General features: G+C 40.9%; 2 protein-coding genes and 2 non-coding genes across 4 annotated transcripts; 3 read left to right on the top strand and 1 right to left on the bottom strand.

Moving 5' to 3' along the window:
• Positions 1-352: 352 nt before the first annotated feature.
• Positions 353-5,289, bottom strand: LOC128752294 (oocyte zinc finger protein XlCOF6.1-like). The gene is made up of 2 exons (XM_053853361.1): positions 4,806-5,289; positions 353-1,460 (listed from the first exon to the last, which is right to left on the bottom strand). Exons 1-2 carry the CDS (start codon positions 5,161-5,163, stop codon positions 1,003-1,005), a joined length of 816 nt encoding a protein of 271 aa, XP_053709336.1. The 5' UTR covers positions 5,164-5,289; the 3' UTR covers positions 353-1,002.
• Positions 5,290-7,808: 2,519 nt separating this feature from the next.
• On the top strand, positions 7,809-12,230 carry LOC128752267 (gastrula zinc finger protein XlCGF57.1-like). The gene is made up of 2 exons (XM_053853325.1): positions 7,809-7,968; positions 9,912-12,230. The coding sequence occupies exons 1-2, from the start codon at positions 7,950-7,952 to the stop codon at positions 11,258-11,260; spliced, it is 1,368 nt and encodes a 455-aa protein (XP_053709300.1). The 5' UTR covers positions 7,809-7,949; the 3' UTR covers positions 11,261-12,230.
• Positions 12,231-14,719: 2,489 nt separating this feature from the next.
• trnaa-agc (transfer RNA alanine (anticodon AGC)) lies at positions 14,720-14,791 on the top strand. The gene has a single exon. It is a non-coding gene; the product is annotated as a tRNA-Ala (tRNA).
• A 1,620-nt stretch (positions 14,792-16,411) lies between these two features.
• Positions 16,412-16,483, top strand: trnaa-agc (transfer RNA alanine (anticodon AGC)). The gene has a single exon. It is a non-coding gene; the product is annotated as a tRNA-Ala (tRNA).
• Positions 16,484-16,930: the final 447 nt, after the last annotated feature.

The raw sequence follows: 16,930 nt of genomic DNA, 5'->3' as shown, positions 1-16,930 counted from the left end.
TGGGAAGAAGATAAGATATTTGTCACATTTTTTAATTAGAATGAATTTGGTATATTAGTGAAACTAATGATGGACCCATACATACATTTAAACAACAAAATATTGTTCATTTTGCATCATTTTGACAACAGCACAATAAATCACGATGGTGGCTAAATTCAAGTTTTTATATCGCCTTATTTAAACTAGAGCTCTTTTCATGTCTTGAAAATATTTGTATAAGAATTTCAATGTTATAAGAATTTCAAGTACATTCAGAGTAGTGGAAACCCCGGTCATTGTGCAGTGAAAAACCTCCCTGAACAAAAGCAAAGAGATGCTTTTGTTTGCTTTTGTTCAGGGATTCCTCCATGTTTGTTGTTGTTGTTATCATCCTAGCTGCCACGTGTCTTGTGCATCAGTGGGATCAGTGGACCAGGAACTCCTGCACTTACAAAGGTTCTGTGTTGTCTGGAGAGCAAACTGTTCAACTAAATTAAAATAAAACGATTAAATGAAATATTTTAACTTGTTAATTATGATTAATTAATTAATCACAATTCACTTGTTAAAGTCCGACCACTAAATCTAGAGGACACACCTGTATCTCGCGTGTTTACTCGTGAGAGTGTCTGCTTCACTCCCGGCATTGTATTCCAACTGTAACGTCTCTCTTTCTCACACACCCTCAACCACACTCTCCTCTCGTGCTTCCTCAGTCATTCAGCATTCCTCCGTCTGTGAATAACTTTATTAGTAGCACAAGCACTTACAAGAATATTAACACTGTATAACACCCATTAACACCCAAATAAAAGTTTTTATTTACATAAAAAAAAAACGTATTCCCAAATATTCATATTCTCAGTCATTTATGGAATTTCCCATCAGTGTTAATAAACCTTTTTAAAATATTACTACAAAGGTCTTGCACACTGTTCCTGCAGCTGCCACAGTGTTATACATTGGTTGCAAACTCACTGCATTAACACAGTCTGCCACAGTGGTTTTTCAGGTGATGGTTCAACTTAAATCTTTTTTAAGTGACAGAAGAAGCAAAGTTTTTCTAATGTGACTTTTGATGTGTCTATTCAGGGTCCCTTTTGCAGCAAAACATTTTCCACACTGGGAGCAGTTGAAAGGTTTTTCGCCAGTGTGAACTCTCATGTGGTCATTTAGTTTGACTTTCTTTGAAAAACATTTTCCACACAGGGAGCAGTTGAAAGGTTTTTCCCCAGTGTGAACTCTTGTGTGCTCTTTTAGTTTGCCTTTCTCTGGAAAACTTTTCCCACAGTGGGAGCAGCCGAAAGGTTTTTCGCCTGTGTGAGCCCTCATGTGTCTCGTCAAGTAACATCTCTGTGAATAACATTTGCCACATTGGGAGCAGATGAAAGGTCTTTCCTGTGAGTGAATTCTCATGTGGCTCGATAGTTTCCTTCTTGTTTCAAAACGGTTCCCACAAAGCGAACAAGTCAAAGGTCCACGGCAGGATTTCTTGCGTCGAGTCAGTCCAGCCTTTGAGGAGCATTTCTTCCCACGCCCACTATAGATTGGTGATTTGTGATCAGCATCATCTGTCTCCACTTTAATCTGAACATTTGGATTCTCAACTGAGGTGGAATCTGTCTGAGTGTTACTGGTTTCTCTCCAGTCCTCACTGTCATCAGTGTCAGATTCAGAACACAGTGACGTCTGGTGGTCAGTATGCCGAGGGGAATCCAAGATACCAGCTGGTTCTGTCAAATTAAAGGTACATTATTAGGAGATTATTATAGATTTAAAATCAATATTGATAGTTAAATGAATTTTGCTACATCATCTTATCATACTGAGGAGGCCTTATTGGAAGAATAATTCCTCATATTTGTGAGTTCATGACAATTCAAAATGTCCCATTCCCACTTGTCTCAGCTGCTGTGAATTACATACTGGAGCACAGTGGGGGTCCCCCTCGCCCACAAATGGTTCTTCAGAATTGTTACAACAAAAGATGCTCCATCCATGTTTTATTAATTCATGAAATATGGAGATGGCTGCCTAACATAACGCTGGGTCTCTGTTTGAAATACTGTTGAAAGTGTGGCTACTTAAACCCATTAGCCCACAATGCATTGCAGTATGATGTCACCCTCTCTAGGTCAATATGAGATTCAGCGTTAGTAACCTTAAGTAATAAGTTAACCTTAAGTAAAGATCTGGATTTAATAAATATTGACTGTCAATGCACAACCTTCAGAGTTGAAAAGTTGTTCTCAGGATAATTATTTTACTTTTGACAGGATTTTTCTGGTCTTGTACTGACCTCTACTGGCTATTCTAATACACAAGCAACAGTAATAAAGATGATAAAACAAACTGTGCCTTGGTATCGGATCATAACTTTGGTTTCGGCACACAGCCAAACACAGATATCAGAAGTGGAAAAATGTGGACTGGTGCATCCATAATTCAGATCACCACTCTAGCATTAAGATGATGATCAGCAGCAGCATTTGTAGCAGGTCTTCTCTGGTTTATGACTTGGCTTAGACGAGACAGACTATTTTTTTCCCTGTTTTGTCAGCAGTTTTGCATTTGAATTACACCACCCTCTGGTCGAAATGGGAACAGATCCTGAACAATATACATACCTGACTCAATGTTAGCGTATCCCAGGTTGTCCCTCCCTCCTTCAGAAGTTCCAACGTTATTCTTCGGCTGGGCTCTCCTTCGTTCCTGTCCTGTGAACAGAGAGGTGAGAGTCCACAATCCTCACTGTTTACCAGCCTCTTATTTTAATGTGGTTTTAATGTTTAATTCAGTACAATCCCGTGTAAATACAGATGCTATCTACCGATCTCGTCTGCCACAATTGTGTCCCGGTGTACCTTGTACAGCAAAACTTGTGGGGACCAATTCTTCTGTCCTCACACATCCACTTGTGAGAATATTTTGCTTTGTAGGGACCTTTTGCTCCCCACGCGTTTAAGACTCAATTTGTGGATTAAAACTTGTAAATAACTCAGTCATTATTGGGTTTCAGATCGGTCGCGTACCCTCTTTCTCGGTCTCCATCTCCAGCAATACTCTCTTCCTTCCGTGTCTCGTTCGCTACAGAGTCATATGTCGATGAAACTTGGCAGCAGATGATCGTCAGTTACGGGAATATGAAAAACATTTCACCACCGGAAGACCGACGAACAAAGAACACAGGGTTGATGCAGAGTTCTGGGAGAAGAACATAGTGGAGTAGGCGCAGCCAAGCGGAAAAACATCCGGGTCACTTCCAGCCTTCACCCGGAAATGAAACAACTGAACTAGAGCTTCAAAAGCGAAACAATTCTGACACACCCATCGATGTGTTACACCTTACAATCACGTTTTATTAGTGTCAAGTTTTAAGTTAATACTTTCCATTATTATAGTACAAAACCTCATCTATTAAAAGGCGGCCATGTCAGCAGAGTTGCTTCCACAAGGGGGCGCCATCCAGCCAAAAACACTTCTGAGAATTTGGCTTTATTTTCATCTCCAGTTGTTTAAAGCATATTTACTTGTATATAATGTTTTAAATAGGAACGTTTGTCCTTAGTTGTTTATGGTAATTGTGTTTGATGTTTGAAGCTCTGCTGGAGCTGGGTGAGAGCAGGATGTGACCCGGATGTTTCTGCGCTGGCCTCTTCCATTTTCTTCTCCCGGAACTCTGAAGTAGTCTCGTTTTCTTCGAATCCGCCGTGAGATTAAATGTTATTCGGAGTTAGAAAGATTCATTCAAAGCTGACAACTGATGATCATCTGCTGTTCCACGACATACGCCACTGCTGAGAGACGGAAGGAAGAGGAGCCTGCTGGAGATGGAGACCGAGACAGTGGGTATATTGACACACGCATTTTTAATATTCTGTGGTATGACCAACAACATCTGATACATTCAACATATAAGCACTGCGTACATTTATTGAAATTACATGAAATGATGTTCGCATTGATATGAATACAACTGAAGATTACTCATGTGAGACGTGGGTCGGGCAGGCAGATATTCAACTTTTGTAGCACAGCTCCTGCTGAGTTGTCATGGCTCAGTCACAGCTGAAATGATGGCGTGTCGTCTCTATGACTGGGGAATGGGGTGCCAGATCTGGGGAGTAGGTTGCCAGAATTTTCTACCGCGGTCTCACAAAGAGTGGTAGAAAATTTGTCATTTGATCAGTCGATCATGATGACATCATAAATGCCCAGATTGGCAAGATTCCATCCTTCTTTATGATTATTATTATTATTATTCATTCCTTTTAATTTATTATTATTATTATTTAGAGAAAACTACTGTTGTGTTCCCGTGAGGGATTGGATAATTTATTGACAATTTAAATTGTCATTAACTGACGTGATTTTTCTAAACTTCAACCTCAGTATCACATGATGTAGTAATGTAGTACCCATGTGCCTTCATTCACTACAAACAGGAGCAGGTGGAGATGACTCTAATGAAACAAAACCAGATGGTATCTTGGACACACCTCTCCACCCTGACCACCGGAGGTCTGAATGTAAAAGCAATGACAGCGAAGACTGCAGAAGAACCAGTAACACTCAGACAGATTCCAACTCGGTTGGGAATCCAAATGTTGACGCCAAAGAGGAGACTGATGAAACTGATGACAAATCACTGATCTGCCCTAGATCTGGAAATAAATGCTTCTCAAAAACTGGACTGACTCTGGACTGACAGGTAATCGTGTGGACGTGGACCTTTGACTTGTTCACTTTGTGGGAACAAATTTGAGGAGAGACAGAAACTGAGGAACCACATGAGGATTCACACTGAGCGTAGTTGTATGTTTTTTCACCAGTGTGAACTCGTATGTGATTCTTTAGGGTGCGTTTCTTAGTAAAACATTTTCCACACTGGGAGCAGATGAAAGGTTTTTGTCCAGAGTGAATTCTCATGTGATATTTCAGATGAATTTTCTGTGAAAAACATTTTCCAAAGTGGGGGCAGAAGAAAGGTTTTTCCCCAGTGTGAACTCTCATGTGATTCTTTAGGGTGCATTTCAGAGAAAAACATTTTCCACACTGAGAGCAGATGAATGGTTTTTCACCAGTGTGAACTCGCAAGTGATTAAACAGGTGACCTTTCTCTGAAAAACATTTACCACATTGAGACCAGTTAAAAAGTTTTTCTCCAGAGTGCATTCTCATGTGTCTCCTCAGTTTCTGTCTCGTTTCGAAACGGTTCCCACAGAGCAAACAAGTTCCACTGTAGGAAAATTTGAGTCAGTTCAGCCTTTGCAAAGCATTTCTTCTCACATGCAGAGCAGATCAGTGATTTATGACCGGCATCAACTTTCTCCTCTCTGACATCAACGTTTAGACTCTCAACAGAGTTGAAATCTGACTGAAAGTTACTGGATTCTGTCCAGTCTTCACTGTCATCAGTGTCAGATTCAGAACACAGTGACCTCTGGTGGTCACTGGAGGATGGAGCTGTGGATCCAAGACACCAGCAGGTTGTGCTCTACTGGTGTCATCTCCATCTGCATCTGTTTTGAGTAAATTAAGTTAGAATCAATACTTGATGATGTACTAACCATGCACTCAAAATACAAGCTTGTTTGTCCACCAGCTGTTTATAGCAGCTGCTATAAACTGCATCCATGCCTGATTTTTTTTCACTTCGTCATTGAGACAGTGTGTTGAAGCTGCTTGGCAATTAGACGTTTTAGATTTTCAATTATTGTTTTTATAAGTTTTCTTTACCTTACTTCAAAATTGTTACAAAAATAGGTTAATTTCACATGCTCCACACATTTCACAGTAAAAACGAATGAAGTTAACAGAACACATTTACATACATGTTTGTCAAAGAAAGTTAATGTTTACATGGATGAATATTTTGGACTTTTTTATATTTCAGACTTTGCTTTTCAAATAATAATATCAATAATTTAAAACACCCTCCAAAATGTCCCATTATATAATGGCTGATAATGTAAGCTGAAGGCTCCAGATAGTTGGTTGCACATTCATTGCAAACTGTAATTATATTCTCTCTCTCCAACACTATATGCAGACTTTGGATCACACTTTGCCCTGAAGCGTCGCCATGATGATGGTCTGGACTGTTCGTGCTAAATACAAACAAGACAGGGTTCTACATTAGAGACATTAAACATTGAATTCCTTGCGCAGCTCTGCCCTGCAACACTTCAAGTTGGAGTGGAGTGGAACCTACAGACAGGAAATCAACTTGTGAAAAGTGACGTGAATCCGTGTATCCGCATTATTTCATCATTAAACACTATGTGATGACTGCATTTTACGCTGAAAGAGGAATGTAAACATTGCGTCATAACCGCCGCCAATGACAACGGAGTCAGAGTTATTTTTCTTGGGTAGTTGACAACATGGATGAGGAGACGAGCATCGGCCCATTCTGTACCACACTGGTCACAAACATTTTACAGATAACAGCAGAAAAGAAAAAGCCACGACTGAGCTGAAATGACTGATTTAATCTGTGGTTACGTGTTAATTACAGTACTATATGTTGATAAATAAACATTTGGCTATAAGTAAAATTAAATAAGAAGGGGCTTGTTTTTTTAGGCTGAACTGTTTCTCACCCTGGACATGGACTGTTTGTTCCTCTTCCCTCTGGCAGGAGGCTACGGTCCATCCAGACCAGAACCTCCCGTCACAGGAACAGCTTCTTCCCATCGGCCATCAGACTGTTAAATTCGTGAACAGCCTTGTTGTTATGTTATTCTATTTATTTTATTTTATTTTATTTGTTTTTTGTTGCACTTTATTCCAAGACACTTTCCTAGTCAGTGGGCTCCCCACTGACCATGGCAATAAATCTGATTCTGATTCTGAAGATAATCTGTGCTACTATTAGGTGTTGTGCTGTTTATTAAGCATTAAGTGTTGGTTTGTTTTTATTGTTGCACTTGTTGGTTTGATTGATTTTCTTATCTAAAATAAACACGTTTGATAAATAATCTGTTCTATTTATCAACATATAAATTATTATAAATTATTTTCCTATTATTATCATGTTCTTGAATCAACTTAACTTGCCCGATTGGTCCAACTTAATATGTTTAATTTTACTTGTTGCCTGTTTTGCTCATGAACTGTAATTGAATGTGGTATGTTAGTAGACCATCTAAAGGGATAGGAATGTCGTCAAAGTAGAGGGCCCCAGACAGCATCTTGCCTTGGGCCCCCAGGGGGCTAGAAACGGCCCTGTGTGACTCGCAGTCTCTCCGTGCGGTGGAACATTCAGTCAGTTGAGGGTCCTGCATTTTTTAGGCAGCAAAATCGCGAGTGCACAGCAGAGAGTGAAGGACTGTTGAGCCACCGGTTCAGAGACCACATATTGCCGTGCGCGCGTACGTGTGTGTGTGTACCTGCTCTCTCGGTTTCCATCCCCTGTAGGATTCTCTCTGGTTCCGTCTCTCGTTTATAACGATTAATATGATTTGAAAACGAGGCGGCAGATGATCGTTTCTTCAAGTAGCAGCAGACGTCTGACGTCTGGACATCTCCATCCACCAGAGGTGACCAGAGGGACGCGAGACTGCCGCAGTGTTCTGACCCAAGAATGGCGGAGAGGGCGGGGTGTTTTTCTACGGTGGCTCAGAGTGTTCAACTCGCCGATAAACCACTCGTGGAGTCCAATTTTTGCAGTTCCCTCCTAAAAACATTCCATATATAATTATTTACAGTTCTGACAAACAGATATCTACAACAAAGCTTGAATTTTATTATGTGACTGGAGTGACAAACGACCTCAGAAAATCAGGCCCCGCCCTCTCCGCCATTTTCTTCTCTCACAACACCGAGGCAGCCTCGCGTTCCTTTGTTCTCCTCCGCCGGATGAAGACGTTCAGGGTTTGAAAGAGTCCTTCCAGCTGCGGCTGACAGCTGCTGCCGGCGGCCATCTACTGACGTTATCAGCGAGAGACGGAACGAAAGAGAAGATGGAGAGCAAGAGAGCAGGTAGCCACAGACAGACAGGCGTCAGCATGTTGGCTATAAACCGTTTGCGCTGTGGTCCATCTCTCGCGTTTCTCTCTCCTGCGTACGCGTAAACTCCGCTGCGAGAATATTAGAAATACGGAAAATAAAAGGGGTAGGGAAGAAGCCAACTCCCGTCGTCAGCGTCTAGATACGGCTGTCATTTCATAGCCTCTACTGTCTGTACGCTCCGCTGCAGATGTCACGCCGCTTTGCATTGTGGGACTTGGGTGCAGTTACTATCGGAACGCGAGTGTAAACAGAGACGCATAGAAGTCGGTTACACGACAGTCCAAACCATTTATTGCTTTATTGTGGCTAAGATCGGACTTTAACTGAACATGCAACGGCACAGCCCATCTTCAGGAGAGCAAATTCTATTTTTCTTTGCTCTCGTCTACCTGGAAAATGTGGTTAATAGCTCGATCACAGCGAGATTTGTCTTACATTTACAACGTTAGTCCACTGAGAATTTCTTCCATATTTGAGTGAAATTGACTGAAATATCCCAAACCAAATCCGCTAATCGATTATATTAGTATATGATGATGATTAGGGTTGCATTGTCTAAAACATGCAATGTGCACAGTGTGATTGTGATATTGCAGGCCAATACTGTCTTCCTTCTCTATTTTCTTCCTTCAACTTTTATTAACGTCTTTCAAGGATCAATTAGACATAACTTTTCTGCGTGGAGCTTTGTCTCTGTGAGCCACAGACAGACAAGCTGCGGAGGGATGACCGGGAGAGGCTGCGTGGAATGAATTAAAAGTTCTGAAAACAAAGTAAACGTCAGACATACAGTATGGATTTCAAAACGATCATGTGGATCAAAAGTGTGCCTTCAGTGCCTCGCTATTATTGCCACAACCCGAGGTAACACGAGAAATGTTCTTGGTCAGTCTCGCAAAAATGACAACGCAAATGCGCTCTAGGGAACTGCTGATAATTCAGGATGCTTTTGCAGCACTGACAGTCACTCTCAACTCTTCAATAGAATAAATATCCTAAATAATCTACAATTAATCTATTGCAGAGATGACATGAGTGCTACGCTGTGCAATATCCTATCCTATTACAGTAAATGTTGTAAATAAAAATAGGGATCAACTGCTGTGTGTTAATGGCAACACACAATAGAACTGGGCGATATAGCATTTAAAGAATATCCCAATATATTTTTTCATATTGTTCGATATAGATTTTTTTAAGCATTGCTTTTACAATTTTTCTTCACAATATTTGACGTCATCTTTTCTGCTATCGGGTCGACCGTCACTCATCCCTGTTATTATTTTAGTCTCCTTCTCCTGAGTCTCCCAGCACGCTGAAAGTGAGTCGCCGGAACTGGCGTCATGTGCCATGTTGGAACTGATATCTTGGTGGCTGATGCTGCAATCACTCTACAATTCTCAGAGGAAGTTGTCAAAACACCAACAGACAACTCGTCTGATCAGGGTGTAATGGTGTAAAAAATGATCGACTTCCCTGAATTTCAACTACTGACTGATAATGAAAAAAATAATGACAATACTTAATGGAGATGCCCAGTTGGTAATGGAACGACACAACCATTTTTATTTTTAGCATTTATTACCCAATGTTACAGCATTAATTCTACTTTGCCTCTGATTTTTGTTTCATTGTTGCATTTCGTGAACAAAATACCTTTGTACTTGAAAAGCTTAAATACATCAATTTGTCCTGTTGAGAGAATCAATTCAATTCTTTACAAATATTGCTACTGAAATTATGTGGTGAAAATTATTGTTCATTTGTATTAATATGGCAATGTATGAAAATGGTCTATATTGTTAAATCAACTATAATTTTCTACTCGTTCAGTTGTATACATTTGTCAACTTAAATATGATAACTATCGAGTTGTATTTCTCTAATCATGTACTTTGATCTACTTTAAACAGGAGCGGGTGGAGATGACTCTACTGGAACAGAACCAGCCAGTATATTGGATACACCCCTACAGTCTGACCACCAGAGGCCACTGTGTTCTGAATCTGACACTGATGACAGTGAAGACTGGAGAGAAACCAGTAACTTGCAGTCAGATTCTAATTCTGTTGATAATCCAAAAGTTGTTGTCAAAAAGGAGACAGATGACATGGATGACATATCACTGATCTGCTCTGGATGTGGAAAGAAGTGCTTCTCAACAGATGAACTGACTCGACACAATAAATCCTGCTGCCATGGACCTTTCACTTGTTTGCTTTGTGGGAACCATTTCCCAAAGAGACATATACTGAATAAGCACATGAGAATTCACACTGGAGGAAAACCTTTCAGGTGCCCCCAGTGTGGAAAATGTTTTTCAATGAAATGCCACCTGAAAATTCACATGAGAATTCACACAGGAGAAAAACCTTTCATCTGCTCACAATGTGGGAAAGATTTTTTCACTAAACATCACTTGGACAGGCATTTAAGAGTTCATACTGGAGAAAGAGCATTCAGCTGCTCCCATTGTGGTAAATGTTTTACAGAGAAAGGTCACTTAAACAAGCACATAAGAGTTCACACTGGTGAAAAACCTTTCATCTGCTCCCTATGTGGAAAATGTTTCTCTGAGGGAAGCACCCTAAACAAGCACATGAGCGTTCACACTGGTGAAAAACCTATTATCTGCTCTGTCTGTGGAAAATGTTTTTCAAGGAAAAGTAACCTAAGGAGGCATATGGGAATTCACTCTGATGAAAAACCTTTCTTATGCTCTAAATGTGGTAAACAGTTTTCCCATGAATATACTCTAAAGGATCATATGAGAGTTCACAATGATGAAAAACCTACCATCTGTTCCCTGTGTGGAAAATGTTTTTCACGTAAATGTAGTCTGTGGAAGCATATGAGAATTCACTCTGGAGAAAAACCTTTCATCTGCTCCCAGTGTGGAAAATGTTTTACTATGAATGTTGACCTGAAGAAACACATGAGAATTCATTCTGGAGAAAAACCTTTCATCTGCCCCCAGTGTGGAAAATGTTTTTCACAGAAATGTAATCTGAGGAGGCATATTAGAATGCACGAAAAATCTTTCAACTGCTCTCATTGTGGAACATCTTTTTCAGAGAAAGCCACCCTAACTGATCACATGAGAGTTCACATTGGTGAAAAACCTTTCATCTGCTCTCAGTGTGGTAAATGTTTTGCAGCAGAACGGTTATTGAAAAGGCACATGAAAACTCACAACGGAAAAACTAAAGGATGCAGTGAATGTTTGGTGGCCGAATATGTTCAGCCGAATACTGAAAAATAGGCAACATTGTGGCATAGGCATGTCGCCATCGCAGTTATATGGCGACATGCAATCCAACAGCACACAGCCAGAGCAATGATTTTCACTCCTAATCAACATCACAATATGACAGATGTGTTTTTAATACAAAAGTGTGTCACAGAGGTGAAATGAACTCTGCGAGACCTCTGAAGAAGTTCTGGCCACTTACTCCCCCATTCAGTAAGCGCTGAGAAAAATCTGGCAACTTAATCCTCCACTTTCAGCGGTGGCAGCACCGACTCCACGGCTCACTGCCTGGACAGCTGATGTCCAAACAGGAGTGATTCAACACAAGTCAAAATGATTTGGACTTTCCAACCCCCCTCTTCCTTCGATCACTTCTTTGATGACCATTGTGTAAATGTATTAAGCGCAGCCAATTGTTGCCATGGCCACGCTTCATTGCAAACTGTAGTATTTGTACTTTTAAAGTGTTGGAGAGTGAGAGTAGATTACATTTTGCAATGTGTTGAACCAACTATCTACAGCCTTCTGCTTACATCGTCAGCCTATTATATAATGCGAAATTGTGTTGTGTTTTTTAAATTATTACTATTATTGTTATTTGAAATGTAAAGTCTAAAAAGTAAAATCATCTAAACATTAACTTTCGTTCACCTGACCCAGGCTCAAATAGAAGTTAGCCTTGTTTCCACTGCTCAGCAATCATGGATACTCTTCAATGAGCGTGAAAGGTTACCTAGGTTGATCCACCCTTGCTGCATGAAGGAGCGATTCGACACTCCTTTCTGCCCATTGCTGTCAGTTTGTACAACAATAATCTTTGATGGGAACCATTGTACATTTTTCTCACAGATTATTATTCTTTTTTTGGCATGATATTTGTTTACATATTATGGACATTTATTTGTATTGTCTTGCTTTGTTGATTTGTAGCCCTCTGTTTGCTTTGTGAACAACTTTGATGTGTGTTGTGTATCTTTAATATCCTGGGTATCTTTTTTGTCATTGACTGTTGCTGCAGTGACACGTTGAATTTCCCCACTGTGGGACAAATAAAGCACATCTGATCTTAATTTGATTTTTTTTAGCTGTGCACCCGGACCTGTTCTGTCTCCAGTACTTTCATCAAGTTGTTCAACTGATAACGTTGCCTCCTTTATGACTCAACTCTTCCACAGCAAAAGAACTCAAGCTGGTTAGAGTGCTATGGTTATACAGGAATAGACACTAGGTGCAACTGGGGTCTCTTCTCCTCACGACAACCATGAGACTCCTGGAAGAACGATTCATGTCAGACCTGGTCTGCCATTTAAACCATGCATCACCATCACCTTCAGGCACTGAAGAAGCCATCTTGAACTGGACTCATAACATCCAAATTAGTTGTCATGAACTGGCAAGTTGTTGCCAGGGCACAGGTCAGGGCTTCAAACTTCTCATGGTGCAGTCATAGTCCAGACACAGTCCTGTCACTGAAGTTATGTTCAAAATGACACGACAGATTGAGACACCCAGCTACTAAACAAACAAACATTTCTTCAAATGTTTCTTCACAAAAAAGATTTTCATAATAAAAACAAGGTTCATTTGTTCAGATTTATTGTGTTGGTGAGAATAAACAATCAGTACACAAGTACATGTGTTGAGGAAAAATTAGCTCACTGAGAACTGAGTGCAATGAAGCCCGAATGGCGTTCTTATCTGGGACCTCACACAGAGGTGCCCCTTAATCAGCATTTTCAAGAGTGCATTGTCTAGCACAGTCAGAAAACTCCTGAATGACCTACTTGCTGTACTTCGGAAGACGATACAGGAGTGCACACAGCGTGGGAGTGGCTGGCTGGATTTCAAGCATCTGCCTCTCAAAACTGCTGACAGCTGTTGACACTGGTAGTTGTCGGCAGCAGAATCAACTTTTAAGCACTGAGGTTAAGCCTCCACCTCTGCCAGAGGCTTGAGGGGAGCTGAGAAAGGAGCAGTCGGGAGATGGAAGTTCAGAAAACAACCACAGTCACTATTCCTGAGCTACGTCTCAATCCAGCCTGTGGGACATGAAGAAGTGGCGGTTCTTGGCTGAGTTACTCCCCAGGCAAACCTACCTCGACAGCAGCCCCCCACCCAAATGAATGGATTAAATGTTCCTTATTTGAGCGACAGTTTAAGTATAGTGTCATTTCACTTTGCTGTAGTACAGTGGCTTAAGCACATCCCTGTGATTCACATGGTTCACGTCAGGCGTATGTCTCTTTATCTTTAAACTTAATGCAATTTACCATGATCTTGTTTGAAATATCACAATGAATGACCAGTCCATTTAATGTGTTTTTAACAAGCAATCAATAATCCCCAAAGATCCTCATAAAATAGATCAATTTGTCTCAATGCCAGTTTAGTTCATGTGAACACCCTGACTCCTGCTCCTCCTTCCTCCATTGGAAGCATTACCTGCAGTGGCACTATTAATCCGGGAGACGTAGGATAGTAAACAGCAATTGGGACAATACAGATGAACAGCAGATAGACTTGCTGTGGAGACACGAAGGGAACACACTTGAGGGCTGTATGCACAGAATAGCTGTTGTGTCATCCACATAAAAGATGGCCTCAGTACAATCCAACAACAAGCCCTTACTGACTTGTTTTTCTCATTTGATGACCTAATTTCCCGTCAGTACCAAACGCAAAGATCCCTGTCCGGAAAATATTTCTCATCATCATCTAACCACCGTTGGACTACAGAGAGAAGGTCTGAAACAGCAGACAAGAGGGTTTTGACAATAATAAATGTGTAGTTACACATTTCAAGTTAATGTGAGCAAGAGTGTGCAAATCCCAAATGACACCAGTTCCAGAACCAAACAGGAGCTGTGTCGGTGTGAAAGGGTTCATAGAGAGAATATGACTGGTTTGTATCCGGTGTGTACTCGCGTGTAATGCAACGGGTTGTTTCGGCGTGTAAAACATGTCCCACACTGAGAGTATACGAAAGGTTTCTTGCCAGTTTGAACTGATGTGAATCTTCACGAAACATTTATGTGAAAAACCTTTTTCAGACTGGGTGCAGATAAAGGGTTTTTCTCCTGTGTGAAGTTTCAGGTTCATATTCAAGACACCAATCTCTGAAAAACATTTCCACACTGGGAGCAGACGAAGGGTTTTTCTCCAGTGTGAATTCTAATGTGAGCTCCAGATCAAGGTGAGGAAGGAATAGGGACAGGAATACACCTCAGCGATCATTGATGAAATGTCGGTGATATCTCTGTGTGGTGTTGCTGACAGGCTGATTTATCTGGTGGAGGTCGCAGGAGAACAGAACTTAGTTGTTGATATTAGCAACATATATTAAATAATTGGGGTCACCATGGAGATGAAAATGTTCCCATTCAATCTCTGGTGTGCTTTGTCCCTGACGTCAGAGGAAGAACTGCATCACGCCTGGATTTGGGTAATTGTGGAATGGAGATCTATGCAAGAGGGGATGTAGCTCAGTGGTAGAGCGCGTGCTTAGCATGTATGAGGTCCTGGGTTCAATCCCCAGCATTTCCATGTTGTTTATGCCAATCTATTTCCTTCATGTTACTGTTCACTCTGAAAAAGATCCTCCTGCAATGCTTCCTGCAGATCATAACTGATCCATGGACTTGATGTCGAACAAGGTACATGAGGACACAATGTAAACTTGAGAGATGAAGATGTGCCTTCTTGGTTAGTAGTTCTTTAACGGAGCATATCGAGCAAGGTAGTCATTTAGCCAACTTTAAGGTGTTATAACTGTGAAATTACAAACATTTTATTTTGATGTGAAGCTACTCTATTAGTAAGTGACATTTGATTACTGAAGTGGAAAAACACAGCAGCACTCACTGATACAACTTAACCAGTACCACTAGTAACATAACATTTCAATCAACAGCCGTTTTGAAAAAAAAAAGTTGTACAGTCACAGAGTTAGTCCACAATAAAACACAAGCAACTCTCTGAGTTCAGAATTCAAATCTCCTCCTCTTTGCTTCAGTCTGAACAGAAACCAATATTCTTATTTAAATTGCACTGATCAATGAAAGCAGATCTTCATCAGTCAAATAAAAGCTAAAACATGTCACATGACAAGCACACAAACACATGAACAAGCCATGGACTTCTCCGTAAATCCCACTCTTGCTGGTGGGGACCAAATCATCAGTGCTCCATGTGTGCAGTACACGGTATACAATTACAGGGAATATAATCATTTAAACTCTTGTTGGAAACAGGATCCATGGTCAATAAGCAGCGATAATATTCACCACGATGCAGGAGGATGCTTCCTCGAAAGAATCCTATTTGTCACTGCCAGTCTGCCAAATTCAACACCCTCATGATTCGTCAGATGCCGGATCAAATCTTGTTTGAGTGACAGGAGGCACGTATTCGGGAGTGAGATTTCATGTGGGAATCCAGGTATGGCAAAGGCATGGATTCAGAAACTGGACTTTAGCCCTATATTGTGCTTTCAGAACACAGAGAGTGAACCACTACCATGCTCCGACTCACAGTTTGTTCCACACAAAGCGAAAGCTGAGGCAGGAACATTAACAGGAATACACCTCATTGATCCTCCTCTGGGCTGGCCCTCATTTTAGATCATGAATAAATGTCAGTGATTTCCTCTGTATGATGTTGCTGACAGGATGAATTGATCTGACAGGATGGAAAAAAAAAATTGGTAATGTTGATAACAGCAAAATGTATCAAATGATTGGGGTCACCATGGTCTGTGGCAGTGTCAGAATGCACACAAGTAGACTTCACAAGTACGTTCAAGACATTTTTTAATTCAGGAACAGCCTTGCGTAAAAGAGGTGCAAGTTGAGATGCTGGGTATCAAACCCAGGACCTCATACATGCAAAGCAAGCGCTCTAACGCTTAGCTACACTCCCTCGATGCTGCAGGAATAGGAACAACATACCTGACACACTAAACTATGAGGGGATGGAGCACAGTGGATGAAGAAACCGAGAGAGGGAATGTTACAGTTGGAGACAGAGAGAAGAAACACTCAGTTGTGGTTGTATTGTTAGTCAGTTACAACCCAAAACTAAGGGAGATGAAATGTTCTCATTCAATCTCTGGATTGCTTTGTCCGTGACGTCAGCGAGGATTAACTGCATCATACCTGGGTTAGCGGGGATGTAGCTCAGTGGTAGAGCGCATGCTTAGCATGTATGAGGTCCTGGGTTCGATACCCAGCATCTCCACATTGGTTATTCCATGCATAAACAACCTATATCAGATATGTTGTTTATATCTATATTCCATCACTCTCCTTCATGGGACAGCCCACACTCTGCTAAAGTGAAAAACGTTGTAGGGACTAGAAGTAGAACAATGTACATGAGGACACAGTAATAACCCACAGAGCATTTTTTGGTCTGAAGGATGTCTAATATGCATCTTAAGTCTGAGACATCTAGGCTAAAATTGGTCTACCGGAGGTCTAAAAGTGAAAGTTAGACAGCACGTCTAAGCTTAGAAGTCTAAAAGACGTCTAAAAGACAAGAGGTGTGCATTTTTGGTTGTGAGAGAGAACAAAAAAAGAGCAATGACAGCTCATGGTTCACATTTTTTCAAAGACTCTATTCCTCTATTGACCAAACATGTTGGACGGATCTAAGAACCAAACTTGAGGCTTCTTCTTGCATCAT

This window comes from Synchiropus splendidus, chromosome 1 (assembly GCF_027744825.2).
Source record: "Synchiropus splendidus isolate RoL2022-P1 chromosome 1, RoL_Sspl_1.0, whole genome shotgun sequence".
NCBI classification, from domain to species: domain Eukaryota; kingdom Metazoa; phylum Chordata; class Actinopteri; order Syngnathiformes; family Callionymidae; genus Synchiropus; species Synchiropus splendidus.
Note: the sequence above shows the minus strand (reverse complement) of the source record. Positions and strands in the feature narration are given on the sequence as shown.